Consider the following 18913-nt stretch of genomic DNA (forward strand, 5'->3'; position numbering starts at 1 on the left):
ATCTGTGGAGAGAGACACGGTTAACCTTTCAGGTTATTGACCTTTCATTGGAGCCAGTTGGGACGAAGGGTCACTGACCCGAGACGTTAACTCTGTTTCTCTCTCTACAGATGCTGTCTGACCCGCTGAGATCGGCAGCATTCTCTGTTTTGATTACTGATTTTGGTGGATTGGATGTTGTTGGGTGGCGGAGTCCAGGAAATCCCCTCGCATTCACTCTGTGATTGTGGAGCTTGCTTTGTTTTGAATCTCCTGTTTTTGATACACTGCCATCATTGTCAGAGCAGTGGGTGCGATGCCAAAGAAATCGACAGCGTGGGCACTCCGCGGTTTGGAGAGTGCTGATACTGTCACAGAATGCAGTGCGGTCATTGCAAGATTATAGGGTGTAATCTGTAGCCAACCACCAGAGGTGGGACCCAAACAACAACGTTATAAAGCTGGCAGGGTTCAATGTTAACTGGAGTGGACTGCGGTAATGCTGAGCTGGGACCAAGCATAAAATTAAACCAATCCCAGCAGTCTCTCCATTCTGTGGGGGTGAAATTGCTCTTCGTCAGTAGCGTGAAACAGGCCGTCAGTGAGCGGGTCGTGGGCCGTGAGTGGGCCTGTGGGTGAGGGGTCTGTGGGTGGGTGGGCCGCGGGCTGTGGGTGAGTGGGCTGTAGTGAGGGGCTGTGGGTGAGTGGGCAGTGGTTGAGGGGGTCTTGGGTGGGTGGGCCGTGGGTGAAGGGGCTGTGGGTGGGTGAGCGGTGGATGGGCCGTGGGTGGGTGGACCGTGGGTGAAGGGGCTGTGGGTGGGTGAGCGGTGGATGGGCCGTGGGTGGGTGGGCCGTGGGTGAAGGGGCTGTGGGTGGGTGAGCGGTGGATGGGCCGTGGGTGGGTGGACCGTGGGTGAAGGGGCCGTGGGTACATGGGTTGTGGGTGGGCCGTGGGTGGGTGGGTAAAACTGCAGCTTGGTTTAACCTGTGCCCGATTTTCTTTTCCATCGGCAAAGGACCAGTTTCTCCCCGAGAATCTTTTTCAGCACCTGGTCAGATAAAGCCTCCAGCAGGAATCTGCTTTGGTTTGGTTGGTGCCAGCCTGCTGACCCCGGCTGCCAATTGCAGGGCTGGTGACGATTGCAAAGTTGGGCCTGCTGTCGGGTCGCCTGTGCTCATGGCCTGCCTTCTCTGTGTTTCAGGTGCTGGCTTGGTTTGAGGATGAAGAAACCATCACTGCTTTTGTGGAACCCTTTGTGATCCTGCTGATCCTGATTGTGAATGCTCTGGTTGGGGTGTGGCAGGTAAGAACCTAATACTGTGAAGCCAGCTGTGAGGAGGGCACAGTGAGGCCACAAAGGGATATAGACCGGTTACGTGAGTGGGCCATAAGGTGGTGGATGGAGCATAATGTGGGGAAATGTGAGGTTATTCATTTGGTAGGAAAAATAGAAAAACAATATTTTCTAAGTGGTGAGAAACGATGAAATGTTGGTGTTCAGAGAGATTTCGATGCCCTCGTACAGGAAACACAGAGTTAGCATGTAGGTACACAGCAAGCAATTAGGAAAGCAAATGGCATGTCGGCCTTTATTGCAAGGGGGATGGAGTACAAGAGTAAGGGGGGGCCAAAATTGCCCCTCTCAAGGCCTGTTGCCACCGCAAATCGGCAGCCACTTTTGGTGGAATAGCCATTGCTAGCCGAATTGCCCTCCCGAGTTTCCCCGGTGGTGCCCCGATCGCTCCCTTTCCGCTCCGCTGCCGATCCGTGTTAGGCGCGTCATCACCGTGTGCACCGCCGATGTACCCCACTGACAGCGACATTCCCCTCTGAAAATCTTCCCCCTGCCCAGTGGTGCCAAAACAACCTGTCACCTGGTGACCCAGTGAGGCTGTGGCCTTCGGCAACGGTGCGGCTTCTTTTAAAGGTAAGGGCGCACTGCCGCAGCCACCATGTTTTTTTCTGTCGGCCGACTGCCAGGTCGGGCCGATAATTATGCCCCTGGGTTCGGCCGGGCCACCAACAGGCAGCCTGGTACCCCCTCTTGGCTGGTCCGACCAAAACCCTCCCTGGTGGCCCAGTGGGTCGAAGTTTTAATATTGCGGGGGCTCTCCCCTTTAAATGAAGGGGAGAGCCATGGTGACGCGGCGCCGTGATGACGTCATCGTGACGGTGGCTGCTCCGCCACCAACTTCTGCCCCTCTCGTGTACTCACCGTCCCGTATCCGCCCCTCTCGTGTACTCACCGTGCCGTATCGGCCTCCCGTGTACTCACTGTCCCGTATCCGCCCCTCTCGTGTACTCATCGTCCCGTATCCGTCCCTCTCGTGTACTCACCGTGCCATATCTGCCCTCCCGTGTACTCACTGTCCCGTATCCACCCCTCTCGTGTAGTCACCGTTCGGTATCTGCCCCTCTCGTGTAGTCACCGTTCTGTATCTGCCCCTCTCGTGTAGTTACCGTTCGGTATCTGCCCCTCTCGTGTAGTTACCGTTCGGTATCTGCCCCTCTCGTGTAGTTACCGTTCGGTATCTGCCCCTCTCGTGTAGTTACCGTTCGGTATCTGCCCCTCTCGTGAAGTTACCGTTCGGTATCTGCCCCTCTCGTGTAGTTACCGTTCGGTATCTGCCCCTCTCGTGTACTCACTGCCCTGTATCTGCCCTCTCGTGTAGTTAACGTTCGGTATCTGCCCCTCTCGTGTACTCACTGCCCTGTATCTGCCCATCTCATGTAGTTACTGTTCGGTATCTGCCCCTCTCGTGTACTCACTGCCCTGTATCTGCCCCTCTCGTGTAGTCACCGTTCCGTATCTGCCCTCTTGTGTAGTCACCGTTCGGTATCTGCCCCTCTCGTGTAGTCACCGTTCGGTATCTGCCCTCTTGTGTAGTCACCGTTCGGTATCTGCCCCTCTCGTGTAGTTACCGTTCGGTATCTGCCCCTCTCGTGAAGTTACCGTTCGGTATCTGCCCCTCTCGTGTAGTTACCGTTCGGTATCTGCCCCTCTCGTGTAGTTACCGTTCGGTATCTGCCCCTCTCGTGTACTCACTGCCCTGTATCTGCCCTCTCGTGTAGTTAACATTCGGTATCTGCCCCTCTCGTGTACTCACTGCCCTGTATCTGCCCCTCTCGTGTAGTCACCGTTCCGTATCTGCCCTCTTGTGTAGTCACCGTTCGGTATCTGCCCCTCTCGTGTAGTCACCATTCGGTATCTGCCCCTCTTGTGTAGTTACCGTTCCGTATCTGTCCTCTCGTGTAGTTACCGTTCGGTATCTGCCCCTCTCGTGTACTCACTGCCCTGTATCTGCCCTCTCGTGTAGTCACCGTTCGGTATCTGCCCCTCTCGTGTAGTCACCGTTCGGCATCTGCTCCTCTCGTGTAGTCACCGTTCGGTATCTGCCCCTTTCGTGTAGTGACCGTTCCGTATCTGCCCCTCTCGTGTAGTCACCGTTCCGTATCTGCCCCTCTCGTGTAGTCACCGTTCCGTATCTGCCCTCTCGTGTAGTCACCGTTCCGTATCTGCCCTCTCGTGTAGTCACCGTTCCGTATCTGCCCCTCTCGTGTAGTCACCGTTCCGTATCTGCCCTCTCGTGTAGTCACCGTGCCGTATCTGCCCCTCTCGTGTAGTCACCGTTCCGTATCTGCCCCTCTCGTGTAGTCACCGTTCGGTATCTGCCCCTTTCGTGTAGTGACCGTTCCGTATCTGCCCCTCTCGTGTAGTCACCGTTCCGTATCTGCCCTCTCGTGTAGTCACCGTTCCGTATCTGCCCCTCTCGTGTAGTCACCGTTCCGTATCTGCCCCTCTCGTGTAGTCACCGTTCCGTATCTGCCCTCTCGTGTAGTCACCGTTCCGTATTTGCCCTCTCGTGTAGTCACCGTGCCGTATCTGCCCCTCTCGTGTAGTCACCGTTCCGTATCTGCCCCTCTCGTGTAGTCACCGTTCCGTATCTGCCCTCTCGTGTAGTCACCATTCGGTATCTGCCCTCTCGTGTAGTCACCGTTCGATATCTGCCCCTCTCGTGTAGTCACCATTCGGTATCTGCCCTCTCGTGTAGTCACCGTTCGATATCTGCCCCTCTCGTGTAGTCACCGTTCCGTATCTGCCCCTCTCGTGTACTCACTGCCCTGTATCTGCCCCTCTCGTGTAGTCACCATTCGGTATCTGCCCTCTCGTGTAGTCACCGTTCGATATCTGCCCCTCTCATGTAGTCACCGTTCCGTATCTGCCCCTCTCGTGTAGTCACCGTTCCGTATCTGCCCTCTCGTGTAGTCACCGTTCCGTATCTGCCCCTCTCGTGTAGTCACCGTTCGATATCTGCCCCTCTCGTGTAGTCACCGTTCCGTATCTGCCCTCTCGTGTAGTCACCGTTCGATATCTGCCCCTCTCGTGTAGTCACCATTCGGTATCTGCCCTCTCGTGTAGTCACCGTTCGATATCTGCCCCTCTCGTGTAGTCACCATTCGGTATCTGCCCTCTCGTGTAGTCACCGTTCGATATCTGCCCCTCTCGTGTAGTCACCGTTCCGTATCTGCCCCTCTCGTGTACTCACTGCCCTGTATCTGCCCCTCTCGTGTACTCACTGCCCTGTATCTCCCCTCAGGTACAGTCACCGCCCCGTATCTGCCCCTCTCGTGTAGTCACCGCCCCCATTAAGAGCAACTTCCGGATCCAAATTTAAAAAAAAATAACAAAGAGCAGAATTTCTCTCGAGTCGACCTTGACCACAACTGCGGTAAAAAACAGTGAAAAGGGCTGCATGTGCCCTGTTTCGGGCAGGGGGCAATTTCGGCCCCAGGAAGTCTTACTACAACTGTACAGGGCTTTGGTGAGACCACACCTGGAGTACTGTGCACAGTTTTGGCCTCCTTATCTGAGGAAGGATCTACTTGCCTTGGTGATTGTGCAACACAGGTTCACCAGACTGATCCCTGGGGTGAGAGGGCTGTCCTGTGAGGAGAGATTGTGTAGATCGGGCCGATACTCTCTGGAGTTTAGAAGAATGAGAGGTGATCTCATTGAAAAATACAAGATTCTGAAGGGGATTGACAGGGTAGATGCTGAGAGGTTGTTTCCCCCTGGCTGGAGAGTCTAGAACCAGGGGTCACAGTCTCAGGATAAGGGGACGGCCATTTAAGACTGAAATAATGGGAATTTCTCCACTCAGAGGGTGGTGAATCTTTGTAATTCTCTGCCCCAAAGGGCTGTGGATGTTGAGTTCAGGCTGAGAACGATAGATTTTTGAACTCTAGGGGAATCAAGGGATATGGGGATCGGGCGGGAAGGTGGAGTTGAGGCCGAAGATCAGCCGTGATTTTATTGAATGGCGGAGCAGGCTCGAGGAGCCGAAGGACCTACTCCTGCTCCTAATTCTTATGTCCTTATGTTCTCACTAAGCGGCTGATTCATTTTGCAGTACACTAATGTGGCTGCCCACTACCACGTGCCATTCTTCATGTATGAATGTAGATAGTGGGCCATCCAGTCTGAACTGGGGCATCACATCCATTCTCACTAGATTCTCACACCCACCCGAGCACGATCCAGCAACACTCAGGAGCTGGAAGCCCCCCCACCAGCCTGGGACCTCGGAGGCCAATTGTAGCACGCTCATTGCAAACTGGGATCATAACAACAACAACAACTTTATTTATATAGTGCCTTGAACGTAGTGAAATGTCCCAAGGTGCTTCACAGGAGTGCTATAAGACAGAAAACTTGACACCGAGCCACTTGAGGAGAAATTAGGACAGGTGACCAAAGGCTTGGTTAAAGAGGTAGGCTTTAAGGAGTGTCTTGAAGGGGGGAAGAGAGGTAGAGAGGCGGGGAGGTTTATGGAGGGAGTTCCAGAGCTCGGGGCGCAGGCAGCTGGAGGCATGGCCACCAATGGCTGAGCGATTATAATCAGGGATGCTCAGGAGGGCAGATTTAGAGGAGCGCAGACATCTCGGGGGGTTGTGAGGCTGGAGGAGATTACGGAGATAGGGAGGGGCAAGGCCAAGGAGGGATTTGAAAACAAGGATGAGAATTATGAAATCAAGGCATTGCTTAACCGGAAGCCAATGTAGGTCAGCGAGCACAGGGTGATGGGTGAGCGGGACTTGGTGGAACTTGGCTGGCAGCAGAGTTTTGGATTGCCCCTAGTTTATGTCGGGTAGGATGTGGGCACATCACATCACAGTGCAGATCAGGTCTCAAACCAGGGACCATTCTAATCTCCGATTACTAAGCAGTCGACCACATCGCACAATGCATTTACCCACAGGATTATTTTGATCAAGTAAACAATTTTGAAACTGATTCTGATTGGACAGCCAGCTCTTATAGCCACAATATGCCTCATTAATAGCTCCCCAGAGCCGAGTTTCCCACCTCAAATTCGCACCGTTTAAAATCATTATCAGACGTTGAAACTAGCTGTTTTTTTTAATATATGTTTATATGCACTCGCTTCTGTTGCTCATGGAATATTTTTGCTGGCTTAAACCTTGCGAGTTTTAGGAAAGGCTGGAACATCTCAAATATTCTGCTCTTATTTACACATTTGGCAGAGTAGTTCTTTAATTAAAATGAATCATTTGAGTTTTCTGGGAGGTTGGGGAAGGATGCACACCCCTCCCTCCCTGTCCCTGGGCTGGAGCTGTCTGGCCTGGACAGGTGCCTCCAATTCCCCTTCCAGGTCACTCCTGTTTGCTGATCTTCTCTCCGCGACGGGACATAAGCTGTGATATTTCCTTCAAGGTTTTAATTGCGGTAAATGTGGTCTAATGGATGGCTCTTTGATTACGGGAATCTGAATGCTAACAGGAAGCATTGCAGAAACCAGAGTGTAGAAGTGTTTTATATCCCGGGGCCCTGCACATAGAGGGCCAAGACCAAGGGTAGTCTTCAGGTGTAATGGGGCTGGGTTCATCGAAGAGTTATCCCTGGTGTCTTGGGCCAATATTTATCCTTCAATCAGTGTAACAAAAACCCAGATTATCTGGTGATTATCACATTGCTGTATGTGGGAGCTTGCTGTACGCAAATTGGCTGCCGCGTTTCCCACATTGCAACAGTGACTACACTCCAAAAGTACTTCATTGGCTGTAAAGCGCTTTGAGATGTCCGGTGGTCGTGAAAGGCGCTATATAAATGCAAGTCTGTTTTTCTTTCTAATTGGACCAGAACACACAGACCTAATTCAGTCCTCGGTTAAAAGTCATACATTCCGTCCTTATTTTTATACCGTACTTTGATTTTATATTGTTTTATTATAGTTAAGCAGTAAAATATATAGCGAGTAGGTTGGAGCAGAGGAGTTTCCCTGCATGGTTGATGGAAAGGAGAAAAGTACATGGATTTTTCGAAAGGAAGTTATACGGTTCCATGAAGGAAATTGCAAATTAAAAATGAGGCCGGTGAAATTGGAGATAATGTGGCACGGATAAGGAATGGATTTGGAGATAGGAGAGAAGGAGAAGGTTGGGATAAAAGGGATATCCTTGGATTGGCAGGCAGTATTGAGTGATTTCCCCAAGGGATCGGTGCTGGGTCCCCACCTTTCACCATGCCAATAAATAATCTGGATTTGGACTTACATAAGAACATAAGAAATAGGAGCAGGAGTAGGCCACCTGGCCCCTCGAGCCTGCTCTGCCATTTAATAAGATCATGGCTGATCCGATCATGGACTCAGTTCCACTTACCTGCTCGCTCCCCATGACCCTTTATTCCCTTATCGTTCAAAAATCTGTCTATCTCCACCTTAAATATATTCAATGACCCAGCCTCCACAGCTCTCTGGGGCAGAGAATTCCAGAAGAAATTCCTCCCTATCTCAGTTCTAAGTGGGCGGCCCCTTATTCTGAAACTATACCCAGTAGTTCTAGATTCACACAGGGAAGCATATTCAAGTTTTCAAATGACCTCATTCCAGGAGCTGCAACGATTTGTAAAAAAAATAAATAAATTAAAGCATTTCAAAAGTGGATAAATATAAAGTGAACGAGCAGAGTAATGGCAGGTGCAGCTGAACATAAAGTCTGAGGTTGCACATTTTGGTTGAAAGAATAATGTGAATACAATCTAAAAAGGGGGCATGGAGGGAGTGAAATTAGGGGGTGCAAGTACACGAGACATTAAAGTTACCCCATGGGTACAGGAACTCTAATCAGGTGTTGGGCTTCATCTTAAGAAGCTTACAATTTAGAAGCAAGTTAAGTATTACTGCAATTGTCATCATCATCATAGGCAGTCCCTCGAAGCGAGGATGACTTGCTTCCACGCCAAAAAGGGTCGAGTTCACAGGTGTTTCAATGAAGGACCTAATATTCCCGATCCCGAACTACATGTTGAAGGGTGGAAGATGCCTGTGCGTGGAATTTTTTTAATGTGGGGTGGCCGTTGCACACCAGCCACCACACGGGCTTGACAGAGCTAGGTCTTGGTCCAGTGGCAAGGATTAACCAAGATGACTAGCTCTGCTGCACGGACCTAGTGCGCACACATATCGCAGTGTGGGCTGGCCCGTGCTGCCCCTGGGCCCTCGCCACTTCTGGGCCCTGAACTCGCGCCTCTCCTGGGCCCAGGCACTACAGAGTGTGACTCAGACTACATTTGGCTTTGATTGCCCCACTGTAAAGCCCAGTGCCGAGTTATCAAGACGACGCCTGGAATGTTGTGATGAGAGACTGGGTATGTTTGGGTTGTGTTACATGGAAGTGAGGCTGAAGGGGATCTCGCTGAGATGCTTCATGACACCAGAGGGCAGAATTGACGTAAATCAACATAATAGGCTAAATATGCTAAACTGAGCAGTCGAATTGACGGATTTACCATTAAAAACGATTCAGTTAGCGCGAGAGATAAATAAATGCTACATAAAGCAATAAATAAATGGCAGCACGGCTAGTGTGTCAGGACTGCAGTATTTGGGAAGTTGTGGCCAGTGAGTCTGTCCTGCTTGACCATACTTTCAGAAATGTCTCTTTCTTGAGTCACTGGGGCTCAGAGTCATTGAGCTGGAGTGTGAGTTAGAGAGACTCTGACACATAAGGTGGGGGGAGGAATATAGAATACATTCACATCACCGAGAGAAAGGTACAGGTGCAGGGAGAGGAGAGTGTGACTGACCATCAGCAGGGTAAAGGGCACCTAGCAGAGGCATGGAATGAGAAGCTGCTGATTCTGGTCCTGTCCAACAGGCATGATAACATTGCTACCTGTGAGGATAAGGGAAACGGCTGCGGGAATGTTGGCTTCAATGCCGACCGAGGCACTGTGGGGGAGGGGAACTGATCAAGAGTCTAACAGATTGTGTTGCCCACCCAGTACCAGGGTAAGGGAAGCAGCTGGAAAGAAACTAAAAGGGTGTGGGAAAGAATCAATTGTCGTGGTCCATGTTGGAGCCAATGGAATAGGAAGGAACAGGAAGGAGGTCCTGCTGAGGGAGTATCAGGTGATAGGCGCTAAATTAAAAAGCAGGACTTCGAGGATACTAATCTCAGGATTATTCCACAAGCCATATGCTAATTGGCATGGGGATAGGCAGATCAGGAAAGTAAACATGTGGCTGAAAGACTGGTGTGGGAAGGAGGGGTTTCATTTCATGGGACGCTGGCACCACCAGTACTGGGACAGGAAGGAGTTGTACCAATGGGACGGGCTCCACCAGTACTGGGACAGGAAGGAGTTGTACCAATGGGACGCTGGCACCACCAGCACTGGGACAGGAAGGAGTTGGACCAATGGGACGGGCTCCACCAGTACTGGGACAGGAAGGAGTTGTACCAATGGGACGGGCTCCACCACTACTGGGACAGGAAGGAGTTGTACCAATGGGACGCTGGCACCAGTACTGGGACAGGAAGGAGTTGGACCAATGGGATGGGCTCCACCAGTACTGGGACAGGAAGGAGTTGTACCAATGGGACGGGCTCCACCAGTACTGGGACAGGAAGGAGTTGTACCAATGGGACGGGCTCCACCAGAACTGGGACAGGAAGGAGTTGTACCAATGGGACGGGCTCCACCAGTATTGGGACAGGAAGGAGTTGTACCAATGGGACGGGCTCCACCTGAACTGGGCTGGGACCAAGGTCCTAATGGAAAGGGTAAATAGGACTGTAGAAAGGACTTTAAACCAATAAAGTGTTTGAGTAGAAATAATAGTAAAAAATATAATGAGCTAAAGATTAAATAAAGGGACGAGATAAAAGACCAGAATATAAAATGTGCTGAACATAACAAGAAATAGGAGCAGGAGTAGGCCATATGGCCCCTCTAGCCTGCTCCGCCATTTAATATGATCATGGCTGATCCGATCATGAACTCAGCTCCACTTCCCTGCCTGCTCTCCATAATCCCATATCCCCTTATTGTTCAAGAAACTGTCTATTTTTGTCTTAAATTTATTCAATGTCCCAGCTTCCACAGCTCTCTGAGGCAGCGAATTCCACAGATTTACAACCCTCTGAGAAGAAATTTCTCCTCATCTCAGTTTTAAATGGGCGGCCCTTTATTCAAAGATCATGCCCTCTAGTTCTATTCTCCCCCATCAGTGGAAACATCCTCTCTGCATCCACCTTGTCAAGCCCCCTCAGAATATTATACATTTTGATAAGATCACCTCTCATTCTTCTGAATTCCAATGAGTAGAGGCCCAACCTACTCAACCTTTCCTCATAAGTCAACCCCCTCATCCCTGGAATCAACCTAGTGAACCTTCTCTGAACTGCCTCCAAAGCAAGTATATCCTTTCGTAAATATGGAAACCAAAACTGCACACAGTATTCCAGATGTGGCCTCACCAATACCCTATATAACTGTAGTAAGACTTCCCTGCTTTTATACTCCATCCCCTTTACAATAAAGGCCAAGATACCATTGGCCTTCCTGATCACTTGCTGTACCTGCATACTATCCTTTTGTGTTTCATGCACAAGCACCCCCAGGTCCCGCTGTACTGCGGCACTTTGCAATCTTTCTCCATTTAAATAATAACTTGCTCTTTGAGTTTTCTGCCAAAGTGCATGACCTCACACTTTCCGACATTATACTCCATCTGCCAAATTTTTGCCCACTCACTTAGCCTGTCTATGTCCTTTTGCAGATTTTTTGTGTCCTCCTCACACACTGCTTTTCCTCCCATCTTTGTATCATCAGCAAACTTGGCTACGTTATATTCGGTCCCTTCTTCCAAGTCGTTAATAAAGTGAATATAAATCCCCCGGATACAGAAAATGTGATAGGAAGTAATAATAAAATACCTGTGAAAAATAAAGCAGGTGTGCTGAAAACTAAGAGCATGTTATGTTAGCGGTATAATAAAGTATCGCACATCAGCAGCCAAGTGCGGTAAGTCTCAAAGTGTAGAGAAAACACGGGCAGGGCAGGACCGATGCCCAAATGATAGCTCTGCACACACAGGCACGTAGCATAAAAAAATAACACTGGCCGAAGGTGGGATCAGTGCTGGGACCGCTCACCACTTACATAAACGTTTTGGACTCGGAAATCGGACGTACTATATCAACATTTGTGGATGATACCAAATGGAGGGGAGCACAAAGGAAGACTGACAAAATATACGAAGACATTAACAAATTGGCAAAATGGGCGTGTAAATGGCAAATAAATTTCACTATAGATATGTCTGACCTATATGTGACTCCAGTTCCAGACCAAAGTGGTTGATTCTTAACTGTCTGCTGATGTGGCTTAACAAGAAACTAATTTGTTGGGGAACCCAGCCTTGCCAGCGATGCCCACATTCCGTGAGTAAGTAATGCAAGGTCGGTGAGACTTGGCTTGCTTAAGTTGCTTAATTTAAAAAATAAAAAAATCCACGTTTGAAAATACTGGTAACCAATGCCCTGCTGCCACGCTGGATATTGTGAAATGGGTGGTTTGTAGATCGCTGGTTTCTTTCTTGCAAGCCACATATTTGTGAATGGGAACTGACCAATGATCGTACGTTCCCTGTGGTATTTCATCCATGCTGAGCGGGCAGAAGCCCAACAGGACTGACACAGCCGGTCTGAGCGCAGTGCTGCCCAGGATCATTGAACGGTGGCGTGACCTGCCAAGTGAACTCACTGTCCACATTGAATCTGATTCACAGGAAAGGAATGCCGAGAATGCGATTGAGGCACTGAAAGAGTACGAACCCGAGATGGGCAAGGTGTACCGAATGGACAGGAAGGCTGTGCAGAGAATCAAAGCCCGAGACATCGTGCCTGGAGACATTGTGGAAATTGCAGGTAAGCGAGATCACCGCGGTGAACCGGCCAATCTGTGTCTTCGAGCTGGTGATCTGAAGGGAGCATCCGTAGTCTGTTCTCACCACGTGAAGGTCCTGTCCTGACTGGACTAAACTGGATGTTGTGTGCAGATATTTTTAATGCAACTACAATGTGGTTTGAAAATTTTGTTCCAAAAATTTCAAACATAGTTTCACTTCTGATGCAGCATTTTACATGAAGGAAGATCGAACTACCAGTGCAGACCTGTCGCCCAATCCCAGTGCGAAAAGCCTGTAGGTGATTCTCTCGGGGCTGTTTTCTCGTCCCGCGATGTGCACATCTCTTGCAGCAGGTCACCACGTCGAGGTCGATCTGCTGGAATCGTTAAACGGGGGCGTCGGGGTGGAGGAGTCAAGGTGCTGTGGCAGCATCATGATGTCACGGTGCACGAACCTCTTTGTTGTTTTCGTATCGGTGCCGATACTCTGTGCATTTGCTTTGCCCGAGGTGCCACAACCAGCCTGCCCACACACTGCCCCGCATGTGGCAGCCAATTTGCACGCACCAAAATCCCACAAAGAGCAATCTGCTTTAAGTGTTGGTTTAGGGATCTATATTGGCCAGGGCACTGGGGAGAACTCCCCTGCTCTTCTTCAAATAGTGCCTTGGGATCTTTTACGTCCACCTGAGAGAGCAGACAGGACCTCGGTTTAACGTCTGATCCAAAAGACGGCACCACCGACAGTGCAGCACTCCCTCAGTACTGCACTGGAGTGCCAGCTTAGATTTTGTGCTGACATCTCTGCAGTGGGTCTTGAACTCACAACCTTCTGACCTTCAGAGTGTTACCCACTGAGTCACTGCTGACACAATTGGTCAGGATTCTACCCACACCCTCCTCTCTTCACAGCATCCACCAATGTATCCCCTCAGAATGGAACAGTAGCTCTCCATGGGGTGGCCAGTGAGCAGAGGACCCTCCCTGCTATCTCTTTGTGCCTTCACAGTGTCAACTGTGACTCAGTGGGAAGCACTCTCGCCTCTGAGTCGGAAGGATGTGAGTTCAAGACCCACTCCAGGGACTTGAGCACAAAAATCTAGGCTGACACTCCGAGTGCAGTGCTGAGGGAGTGCTGCACTGTTGAAGGTGCCGTCATTTGGATGAGACATTAAACCAAGGACCAGTCTGCTCTCTCGGGTGGACATAAAAGATCCCATGGCATTATTTCGAAGAAGAGCAGGGGAGTTATCCCCGGTGTCCTGGCCAATATTTATCCCTCGATCAACATAACAAAAAAAACAGATTATCTGGTCATTATCACAGCGCTGTTTGTGGGCGCAAATTGGCTGCTGTGTTTCCCACATTACTACAGTGACTACACTCCAAAAGTACTTCATTAGTTGTAAAGCGCTTTGTGACATTCGGCGGTCGTGAAAGGCGCTATATAAATGCAAGTCTTTCTTTTCTTTTTTTGATGTCGCGGGCATCTCTCGAGATTGAGTTCCTAGCCGGACGTGTTAATGCTATTTTGTAAGCCCGCGATTTGAAACGGTTGTAAAACCTCCTCCTGTGTGAACCAAGGTTGTTCTGGAGCGGCTGAGCTTCGTGTGCAGAATGGAACATATTCCGCATTTGTCATGCCGAGGTTTTAGTACAGCCGATGAGGAAAGCTGGCCTCCGATTCAAAGGGAAGGACCTGTCCTGAGCTGGGAGAGGTACTATGTCACACATCTTGCTCATCAATTAGTGAACCGATACTACAAGAGAATCAAACAAATATATAAAGAGCTACAGGAAATAGCTGGAAGCTGCTCACTTCATCGCAAGATGCTGTTGAGACCGAAGTTTCACTAGTTTGAGTTATTATAACTGGTATAGTTACTTATATTGGTCTGTGATTATGATGATTGATTAGACAGGGACAGGTCTGCATTGTTTCACTGCAACTGAATGATCACTACAGCCCCCACACACACGGATTCCAAGTCGTCCACCCACAATCCAAGGCTTAAAGCTGCTCTCAGCACATTATTAAACAAAAGTACATCAATTTGGCTTAACAACCTTCTTCAACCATCCATCAACCACGCCTTCAGGGTAATTCACTCAAAAGCTGCAGTGTCGAGAAAGTGGATAAATCTAACGGGTACAGGTGGGTTACCCCCCGTCTAACGGGTACAGATGGGTTACCCCCGGCTAATGGGTACAGGCTGGTTATCCCATCTAACGGGTACAGGCGGGTTACCGTGTTTAACGGGTATATGCGGGTTACCCCTGTCTAACGGGTACAGGCGGGTTACCCCTGTCTAACGGGTACATGCGGGTTACCCCTATCTAACGGGTACAGGCGGGTTACCCCTGTCTAACGGGTACAGACGGGTTACCCTGTCTAATGGGTACAGGTGGGTTACCGTGTCTAACGGGCACATGCGGGTTACCCCTGTCTAATGGGTACAGGCGGGTTACCCCATCTAACGGGTACAGGCGGGTTACCGTGTCTAACGGGTACATGCGGGTTACCCCTGTAACGGATACAGGCGGGTTACCCCTGTCTAACGGGTACAGGCGGGTTACCCCCGTCTAATGGGTACAGGCGGGTTACCGTGTCTAACGGGTACAGGCGGGTTACCGTGTCTAACGAGTACATGCGGGTTACCCCTGTCTAACGGGTACAGGCGGGTTACCCCTGTCTAACAGGTACAGACGGGTTACCCCGTCTAACGGGTACAGGCGGGTTACCCCCGTCTAACGGGTACAGGCGGGTTACCCTGTCTAACGGGTACAGGCGGGTTACCCTGTCTAACGGGTACAGGCGGGTTACCCTGTCTAACGGGTACAGGCGGGTTACCCTGTCTAACAGTACAGGCGGGTTACCCCTTCTAACGGGTACAGGCGGGTTATGTTGCTCTAGTTTATCAGGTATGGCTGCAATGGTGCAGCCCATGTAGTAATTCGTACAGCTTGGGCCGCAGTCCATGGTCTAATTGGGATGATCCCGTCTAATATAACTGGTAGAGTCGGGGTTATAGATGTAGTCTATATGTAACTAGGATAGGTTACGTCTGTGATTCAACTTGTATAGATGGGTTTTCTGGCCTTTATCCTTCTATTTTATGATTTTATTGCTCACAGTAATTGTGTTATACTGTGTGAAACCTGACGGCACGTTTGATGCAATCAATCCCATCATGATATTGCTAGTGAACACTAATTATAGAAAATGCTGAACTGTTGATTCACGAAGTAGGTATTAAATTAATTAGAAATTTCACTAACTATTTCACAATATTACAATGTCTTGGTAATCCCAATATTGTGATTGCTTGAACGGTTTTACTCTGTCTACATGTATCCTCCTTTGATCAGCCATCTGTTCCAGGAGCCCACACTGCTCGAAGTTCCATTGGCTTTTTGCAACATTCTCTTCAACGGCGACTCTTCCGACAATCACAGCCTCCAAAATGCAGTGTTTCTGTTTTAGTTTCTGAAGTGGGTGAATTTTTGGTGAATTATTGTGGGCTTGTGAAAGTAATGGAGCATTCGTAGAATGGAGTCCTGATTCCTTCCACTGGTTCTGATCTGTATCAACCACTCTTAGTTCTGCTTGAGCCAAGCATAGAATCATAAACATTTACAGCATGGAAGGAGGCCATTTTGGCCTATTGTGTCCGCACCGGCCGACCAAGAGCTATCCAGCCTAATCCCACTTTCCAGCTCTCGGTCCGTAGCCCTGTAGGTTACGGCACTTGAAGTGCATATCCAAGTACTTTTTAAATGTGGTGAGGGTTTCTGCCTCTACCACCCTTTCAGGCAGTGAGTTCCAGACCCCCACCAGCCTCTGGGGGAAGAAATTTCTCCTCCCAGTCTACCAATTACCTTAAATCTATGCCCCCTGGTTATTGACCCCTCTACTAAGAGAAACAGGTTCTTCCTATCCACTCTATCCAGGCCTCTCATAATTTTATACACTTCAATCAGGTTTCCCCTCAGCCTCCTCTGTTTCAAAGAAAACAAACCCACCCTATCCAATCTTTCCTCATAGCTAAAATTCTCCAGTCCAGGCAACATCCTCGTAAATCTCCTCTGTACCCTCTATAGTACAATCACATCTTTCCTGTAATGTGGTGACCAGAACTGCACACAGTACTCTAGCTGTGGCCTAACTAGTGTTTTATACAGTTCGAGCAGAACCTCCCTGCTCTTATATTCTATGCCTCGGCTAATAAAAGCAAGCATCTCATATGCCTTCTTAACCACCTCATCTACCTGGCCTGCTACCTTCAGGGATCTGTGGACATGCACTCCAAGGTCCCTTTGTTCCTCTACACTTCTCAGTACCCTACCATTTAGTATGTATTCCCTTGCCTTGTTAGCCTTCCCCAAATGCATTACCTCACACTTCTCTGGATTGAATTCCATTTGCCACTGTTCTGCCCACCTGACCAGTCCATTGATATCTTCCTGCAGTCCACAGCTTTCTTCCTCATTATCAGCCACAAGTTGTGTACAATAATCAAGTACAGAGTGACCCTTGCCCCAATACTGTCCTTCAAGCCCAACCTGTGCCAGTCCAAATTTTCCACCTTACATTTTGTAGCCAAGGTTTGCCATGCTGACAGCATTGGAACCTTTATCCCTCTCTTTCTGTTGGCTCTGATAAGAATATAACATAAAAATTAGGAGCAGGAGTAGGCCATTCGGCCCCTCAGGCCTGCTCCGCCATTCAATAAGATCATGGCTGATCTCCTACCTCAACTCCACTTTTCTGCACTATCCCATATCCCTCAATTCCCTTTAGTATCCAAAAATCTATCGATCTCTGTCTTGAATATACTCAAAGACTGAGCCTACACAGCCCTCTGGTGTAGAGAATTCCAAAGATTCACCACCCCCTGAGTGAAGACATTTGTCCTCATCTCAGTCCTAAATGGCCGACCCCTTATTCTGAGACTGTGGCCCCTGGTTCTAGACTCCTCAGCCAGAGGTAACATCTACCCTGTCTAGCCCTGATCAGGAGTCTTGGTGGGTATTTCCCTTCCCTCCCATTACCCCGATGCGCTGACTGAAGCCACACGCAGTGACCAATCCACTCTGATGGATGCTGAGCTAACTCGGGATCGACCTGCTGTTGAACCTGACACCTTGTGGTCTGTGTATCAGCTCGCACCCACTGAGGCACAGCAAACGCATTTCGAAAACAAGGCTGATTATGAAGTCAATATTGAACGCGATGGAGTCTCAGTCTCTCGGGGAGGATGGAACGACCTCTTTTTTTTGTTTAATCCTTTTATGCTTCTGGTCGACTGCTGGAGACAAAATATCTTTTGTGAGCAGTCCGCTATTTTTAGAGCCGTAGGATTTTCGTGATTTCAGAGGTCTGGGAATGAGTGGGAGGGACATGCTGAGATTCTGGCCTTGAAGGCTGCATTAAAAAGTCAGTGCATTTAGTAAACAACTCAGTAACTTGGCAAGGGAGGAGGAAGTCGGGAGAGAAGCGATATTTACTGGATTGGCAGTGTCTCACTTCAACCACGCCTATTTAGCACGGAGTTTTGTTCAGCTGCTGTGGAGATATTGGCAGTCTGCAGCATCATTGTGCTGCCGGAGTCATTTCCAAGTGTTCATTCATGCACTCGGCTCCATTTATAGGTCTTAATGGTATGCATTGTTTTGAGATGTGTGTGACCTCTCCCAGGGAGCCCTGGGGATGGGGGGAGGGCGGTGTCTTTTTCTGACTGTGATGCTGGCAGGGAACCTCGTGCCCGAAACCTGCATAGGAAACTTGGAGGTGCGCTGTGTACGTTTTACTGACCCTGCGTTTAAACAAGTGAAAGGTCGTGGCCATAATGTTGACGTGAACTTCAAGGCCAGATTTGGAAACGGACCCCTTGGCTGGCAGTATAAGGAGTAATGCACAGCACATGCTGATCCCTGGAGTGGTATGGCACCATGCCGCTCCCACCGCTCCCCGTCCTGCTCCGAAAGTGCTCGCAGGTGGTGGCTGGTGTACAACGGTCACCACACGTAAAAAAATCCACGCACAGGCATCTTCCACCCTTCAGGATGTAGTTCGGGACCTGGAATATTAGGTCCTTCATTGAAACACCTGTGAACTTTTTGGCATGGAAGCAAGTCATCCTCAACTCGAGGGACCGCCTATGATGATGATGAATGCACAGAGCAACCTGTCACCTTCAGCCACTGCCACACCGCATACATCTATGTTCACAGGTGCTCCCCGCTTCCTGTCCCAGCGCTCCCGGCATCCTGTCCCAGTGCTCCCGGCATCCTGTCCCAGCGCTCCTGGCGTCCTGTCCCTGGGTTCCTGGGTTCCTGTCCCAGCGTTCCCGGGTTCCTGTCCCAGCATTCCTGGGTTCCTATCCCAGCGCTCCCAACGGCCTTTCCCAGCGTCCTGTCCCGGCGCTCTCCGCTTCCTGTCCCAGCGCTCTCCGCTTCCTGTCCCGGCGCTCCCGGGTTCCTGTCCCAGCATTCCGGGCATTCTGTCCCAGCACTCCCGGGTTCCTGTGCCAGTGCACCCAGCGTCCTGTCCCAGTGCTCCTGGTCCATTGGCAGGAAAGTCCCATCTTCAGCTCTCCTTCCCGTGTCTGCCTTTAGCATCAAGAAGGCTCTTGCTTTTGCGGTCCATTTCCTGGCTGCCCGCCGTCTGAGTGAGGATGGCTTTTCCACAGTAGGGCAAGGCTCAGCAATGTGGC

General features: G+C 49.9%; 1 protein-coding gene across 2 annotated transcripts in view; it reads left to right on the forward strand.

Moving 5' to 3' along the window:
- The window catches only part of atp2a3 (ATPase sarcoplasmic/endoplasmic reticulum Ca2+ transporting 3), a 264096-nt gene that overhangs the window by 73310 nt on the left and 171873 nt on the right, over nucleotides 1–18913 (forward strand). For both annotated transcript variants that reach the window (XM_070857381.1, XM_070857380.1), the window contains exons 4-5: nucleotides 1182–1283; nucleotides 12079–12217. In XM_070857381.1, the coding sequence (XP_070713482.1) occupies nucleotides 1182–1283; nucleotides 12079–12217 (241 nt within the window). The remainder of the gene's footprint in view (nucleotides 1–1181; nucleotides 1284–12078; nucleotides 12218–18913) is intronic.

The sequence above is a fragment of the Pristiophorus japonicus genome, chromosome 16 (assembly GCF_044704955.1).
Source record: "Pristiophorus japonicus isolate sPriJap1 chromosome 16, sPriJap1.hap1, whole genome shotgun sequence".
Classification (NCBI taxonomy): domain Eukaryota; kingdom Metazoa; phylum Chordata; class Chondrichthyes; family Pristiophoridae; genus Pristiophorus; species Pristiophorus japonicus.